The 6,000-nt window shown below is 48.3% G+C and overlaps 1 protein-coding gene across 14 annotated transcripts in view; it reads right to left on the bottom strand.

Moving 5' to 3' along the window:
* Positions 1–523: 523 nt before the first annotated feature.
* PRPSAP1 (phosphoribosyl pyrophosphate synthetase associated protein 1) overlaps positions 524–6,000 on the bottom strand; it is a 32,076-nt gene continuing 26,599 nt past the window's right edge. For 12 of the 14 annotated variants that reach the window (XM_026090511.1, XM_026090512.1, XM_026090509.1 and 9 more), the window contains 3 exons: positions 5,628–5,698; positions 4,825–4,971; positions 524–4,133 (listed from right to left, as the gene is read on the bottom strand). In XM_026090511.1, coding sequence (XP_025946296.1) covers positions 3,975–4,133; positions 4,825–4,971; positions 5,628–5,698 — 377 coding nt within the window. In that variant the 3' untranslated portion in view covers positions 524–3,974. Of the gene's footprint in view, positions 4,134–4,824; positions 4,972–5,096; positions 5,181–5,627; positions 5,699–6,000 lie in introns of those variants that run through there. The other 2 variants (XR_003257633.1, XR_003257634.1) reach the window with 2 other exon arrangements.

Below are 6,000 nucleotides of genomic sequence, written 5' to 3'. Positions count from 1 at the left end.
GCTGTGCCACCCACGTCCCCCCTTGCAGGCTGTTACTTGTCCCGACTTAATCCCAATTCCGRCAGCATCGCCCCTGCACGTCATCCGAGCAGGGAGGGCAGAGGGGAGCTCCCAGGCTCTGCTCTAGCAAACCCGCTTCTCTTCCTGCCTGGATTCATCTCCCACCTGCACCGGCTCCTGCTCCGGGCTCCTCCACAGCCCCCCTCGCCGCCCCCAAAGCCTCTTTTACGGGGGAAGCGACGGCAGGGAGATCCTCCCGCTCCCCCTGCTTGCTCAGGCACCGACCTGGGAGCCCAAGGTCAGCTGTTAGGAGAAGGCACCGGCCGAGGCTTGAACACGAGAAAGCAGCGATTCGCACATGCCTTTAAAACCAAACAGGCTGAACACGCACACAAACGTGTTACGGCGGTAACTTCTTGCACGCTGAAGCTAGAGGCTCCAAAACCATGCAGACCCCCCCAAATCGCAAGGCTACCTATGCATAGCAGGGGTGCTCGTTGCAATAACCGAGACACATTCAACGGCGAATTCAGAGAGTTTATTTGCATCCACGCTTGGAGTTTCTCTACAGGTTTCTAACACACGTTCACAAGCGTTCCTGTCGCTTTTCCCCGGAGAAAATAGTTCAACAGCATATTCTAGGTCAAACAGGTTTTATGAAGGCTAGGTGCTCATACCGACCACACAGCTGTCCTCACACACTGCCCTGGACAGGAAAAGGCATGAACTTAGGCCTGGAAGATGTGCCATGGGTTCCCTGCGTTCTTTTCCACTCTAATACTTTAAATGTAACTGGTAACGTCTCTCCTTTCGAAGCAGCTTAATGCAGGCCATGCTTAGAGAGATTCAGCTTGAAAGACGTGGCTCCCTTACAGGGTGAGCTGCCTCTGCAAAGAAGAACTAAGCCACGTGCAGAAAGAAGATATCTGAAGTCACACAGCGTGGTCCAGTCTGAGACGTTCCTTGCGGAGACGAGTCCCAGAGAGGAAGCACTTCATTTTTTTTTTTCTTTTTTGAGGTATCAAAAGCATGACAAGTTTTTTCCCTCTCCCCCAGCCTCAGAGGTGGGAATAGTGGAAGGTTGTTGCTAACTGTACCAACACACGGATTTCTTAGCAGCTCCATCTCCTTCTGAAGCAAGAAGCCACATAAGCAGGGAAAAAGAAACGCAGATAAACACATGCTTCCAGATAATCCTTGGAAGTAAAATACTCAAACACTGGAAAGACCTTTGAACCTGAGTGATCCATCAAACAAGTACTTACAAAAATAATCAACGAGAACTTCTTTTCCCTTATAAACCACAAAGTCAGACCATCACACAGTTATTTAGAGTATTAACATCTCTCTTCTTCAGCGAGGCACTCAAAGACAATTTCCAAGGAAGGATCAGGGTGGACAGGCAGAAAACAGAATAGATCAACTTGCTCCTTTAAGAGATATAAGGTATCAGTTTTCAGGCATTAAAACCAAAGCATATAGATCTGTTGTGTGTGTGGACTTTTTTTTTCCAAGCTGTGAAGAGTGAATTCAAAGAGGGAGAAGAGAGATTAAGAGACAGGAATGTGCACTGAGACAAGAAGCTAACCCTCTTACGAGGGATCCTAAGCCTTTACTCCGATAACCGGCAAAGCTGCCAGTTCAAAAAGTTTAAGTCTACGTATAGGGACCACTCAAGCTTTCTAGAAAGCAAACAGGACTGGCAATTTGGGGTCCAGTGAGTACAGGTTACCAGTTTTCCTAAAAAGCAGTTAAGGATTTTGAGACATGAACATCTGGTTTCAGTATTGCCAGTTGCTTTTGGCTTACAATCAGGATGGGGTTTGAAGCGAGATCAGACGGTAATTCAGCTAGCAGCTCCTGCGTACAGCTCGGGGGACACCTGTGCAGCCCTGCGCTCACTGGTGCAGTGGTCCAACAGTTGCTAGCAAAAATACAATCCCGTAAGAGCAAGTTTGTGCACAGCAACAGCATTCGAGAAGCTCTGACGGAGCTCCTGGTGGGTTTGACGAAGCAGTTTGAAGGGGAATAGCAATGCTTTTTGTATTTTTAACACTGTCTCCCAGTACGAAGAGCACGGTCCAGTACCGGCTCAGAACAAGGAGGCACACAGTTTTTTTGCAAGGGCTTCGAATGCTTCAGTCAATCTGTTCCACAATACTTAAAATACAGTAAACACGCTACAACCTCAGGCCTAGGAGCCACACTGTGATCACAGAGCACAGCTGCGACTTGTTTGTAATACTTTGAAAACGCAGTAAAACCATCAAGAGCCAAAAGACCAGTTCTAGCCCTGTGTATTGCTCATGGGATTTAGCTTAAAGGTTTAATTAGTGCTGGATACCAGAGAAGACCCAACTGCTCTGAGGTTCGGGCTTTCGTGCACCCTCACTGGCTAAGAGATGCTCTTAGCATCTCTTGCTAACTCTTGCAGAGTTAGCTCTGCAAGACAAACTCCCCTGCTGCCAAGGGACGTTTGTTTGCCTAGTGTTCAAGGCTCTTCCCGCTCTCACCGTATCACTGCTCGCCCCTGGGCACCGTCTGGATTTTAGATGCTGGAGTGGAAGAGGAGGATGTAGGCAGAAGTTGAAGGATGAGTGGAACTAAACAAATGCCTGCTAGAGAGAGCACCACCCATCAGCACTGTTCTCTTAAGCAATTGCCTCCGGCAGGATTTGTTCCTTACACCAGCAGGCTGGAAAATATGATAGGTTTTAGCGGAGTGTGTTATCCTGCCTCATCAAAGGCAAAGACCTCAGGTTGGAAATTCATCCTTATATCTTCCTGGGGACAACAAAGCCCGCCCCAATTCACAAGCACTTTCTGCTGCTTTCTCAAGCGCCCCCTCCAGCCAAGGATTAGTGTCGCTTGAGAAAAGAGCAAGCAGTGAGTCCTGCTTCCCTGTGCAAGGCGGCTACAAGCYGCCGAGCGAGCCTATTTACAGCAACAGCCCCGTGGTACAGACGTAGCAGCTGCTCAGAAGGCAAAGGGTTCACAGGGAGCACCAAAAATGAAGAATCCTATGCTTTTTATCGCAGGTTCAGTGTTAGTGTTTTGGAAAGCACGGCTGTGTTAGAGGCAGATACCGTTCCAACTTCCCTTCCCCATGAGAGCCTGCCACGATTTTACCAACTCCAGAAATTGTGCCTGGCTTCGCAGTGCAGACAAGCGTTCAAGCGAGGACCTCGCTCCTCACACGCCTTGCCGCTGAAGCGCAATGATGATCCCAGGCTCGCCAAACAAGAAGGCCAGCACGTTGACTAGAACCTCTTGCCCTGCTGAGAGCTGCACGCGAACTTGTCGCCAGCCCCTAGAAAYGAGGATATGACCAGCCCTTCGACTGGGCTGCCCCGAGCTGCCCTTTCCGCATGTTCCGCTAACCCGGTTTTGAAGAAAGCGCTTGCTATGCTGTGCAAGAGATTCGAGGCCTCTGAGTTGGCAAGGGTCTGCTCTGCTGATCAGCTCTGCCAGCAGCGAGCAGTCTAGCTTAGCTGCCTAAATGGAGCATTCCCTTCCGCGCGCTCCCAGGCAGGTCGCAGACAGAAACAGAAACCCAAAGGCTGTTTCCTCCTGCTGTTCACATGCAGCGATGAACATTCCCCATTCCTCTCTCATAAGCTGACAGTTGTTTTCCTTTATTCTTTGTTTGGTTTTGTTCTGGTTTTTTTAGAAGACAAGAGACAACACTACAAAAAAAAAAAAATTAAAGGAACTTAAAAATTCAAAGCCTTCTTATTTCTTTCTCTCTCTCAGTTAAGGTATAATCCTCCCCACTGCCAGTGGCCTCTTCTGTTCACCTATAAAGTGCTGGTCAAGATGATTTTTTTTCTGTTAGATCTCATGGCTCAAGTCCCTGAAAACCTTCACCCTCCCTACAAGGACAAACAGTTGTGTTATGTCTATAATTTATGGTATTGCCTTTTCATGCATATTTCCTTTCTCTTGTGGAAGCCAGGACAGGGGCAGCGTCAGATCTAGTCATCAACAGTGATGTTGCGAAAGAGATAGGCCATGGACTCCCCGTTGTGGATTCGTCGGATGGCTTCAGAGAGGATCAAACTGATATCCACAGTCTTTATCTTGGGGCACTGCAGCTTCTGCACCTCATGAGGAACCGTGTTGGTCACTACCACCTGCAGATTGCCAGAAAGAAGAGCGCATTAGTTGCGTTGCTGACATTTTCATCCTCATTTAACAGCCACCCAAGGTTAATTCCACAGATGATGTGTATTTGGTGTTTCACAGTTTAGGGCAAGGGTGAGAAATCCTTGTACGTTAGAAGAAAGTTTAAATACAAAGGGTCTCCCCAGTGGCTGTCAGTCTATCCAAGGGACTGACATAACCAACACCCTATAAGAGCTACCTCCTCATGGGCCGACGGGCCCGTTTAGATCACAGGATCTGACATGTTTGTTAGTAACGTTTGTTACTAAGGGCAAGGTTTGGAATCTTATTCTAATAACGTAGCCGACAGTCCATCATCAGATGGGGGAGAGAGACAGGTAGAAGGCCTGTTTTGTGAGAGAGCAGTCACATGCACTCAGCTGTGGTAGGGGACGCATCCAGGCAGGGATGACTAACACTTGTGTTCAGCAGGGAGAAAACATCCAGAGGAGCAGATCCGATCTGAACAAGTATTAATCACACCCTGGTTTTAGGAAGAACCAGATAACTGAAAGTGTCGGATGAAACCAGTCATTTCAGAGAGATGAGCTACAAGGAGAGCAGGGGAGAACCTCAGCTTCCAGCCAGAACAGCTAGTGCCTTACACCAACCCAGCCACCAGAGCCAGCCCTGCCTCCTCACTCCAAAAAGCGGACACACCTCATCGATGGAGGATTCCTCTATTAGACGGGGGGCATCTGCAGACAGGAGCCCGTGAGTAGCCATCACAAATATCTTATAGGCTCCTCGCTCTTTCAGGATCTCTGCAGCAGCTACAAAGCTCTCCACATCATCGATGATGTCATCCTGAGAAGAGACAGAAATAGCATCAGAACTAGAAGAATACCACGCCTGCGGGGCAGGAGTGGATCTGCAAGGTATTGCAGCTGTGGTCATGCACGCAACAGAAAAAAAAAAATTACTCTGGCTACCTCCGCTGCTGCTGAGATGCAAGAAGCAGCCACATGCACAAGCTGAGTCCGTGAATGTCTTTTCACTTATTTACAGACCTTCCCCTAGAGCACAACACAAAGATATTGTGTCTTGGAAACAACTTAGCCCCAGCACACGCACACAAACAGAGCTTATCTTCAGCACGGCATTTTTCTTCTTGGCGATAATAGCTGCATGTTGATCGCTTACACTGCAGCATGCCAGAGTATGAGAAGCTCAGCAAGGTTTTTACACTTCAGGGTATTTCTCTGTATTTCCTGGATTTGTTGAATATTTGCGGCTTCAAGGGGGCAAGGAGATTTTGGGATTTACAGGGACAAAGCGTGAAGAGTTTTCAACAAAAAGTTGAAATATTCAGCCAAAGTCACCAGCAAAAGTGGAGAAAACAGGCAACAATAGTGTTCCCACCCCACACCGGCAGTCCTACCTACCCTTTGGAATAAAGCAGTTACAAGGAAAGGTGCTGGGAGGAAGCCACCCCCACCCACTCCTCTCCATCACACTCATACCACAATGATGGCAATTCTTCCTCCGACGTCTCCAACCACAGTTATTGGCGGTTTCTCCTTGGCCATCATCACTGAAGAAAAAAAGAAAAAGCAGGTCAGTTAGCCTTCACTCAGACCAGGACAACTCCACCGTACAAGAGGCCAGCCCTCTCCTAACTGGGCCTTGTACTGATGCACAAAGGTGTGTGCACCGCACTATCCTCAGATGTGCCAAAGCGGTTAAATCCTATTTTAACCATCATTTTCTTTCTTAAACGAGTAGCACTGTAGCTTAAAAATGAAGCTCTCAGTTTCTTCAGTACTGACCCCCGAGGCAGCAAGAAGACCCAAAACCTAAGAGCCCCCTATGCCAGGGGTGCTACAATGCAGCAAC

Source organism: Apteryx rowi, unplaced genomic scaffold (genome assembly GCF_003343035.1).
Source record: "Apteryx rowi isolate R43461 unplaced genomic scaffold, aptRow1 scaffold_86, whole genome shotgun sequence".
Taxonomy (NCBI): Eukaryota; Metazoa; Chordata; class Aves; order Apterygiformes; family Apterygidae; genus Apteryx; species Apteryx rowi.
This window is presented reverse-complemented; position numbering and strand designations above follow the sequence as displayed.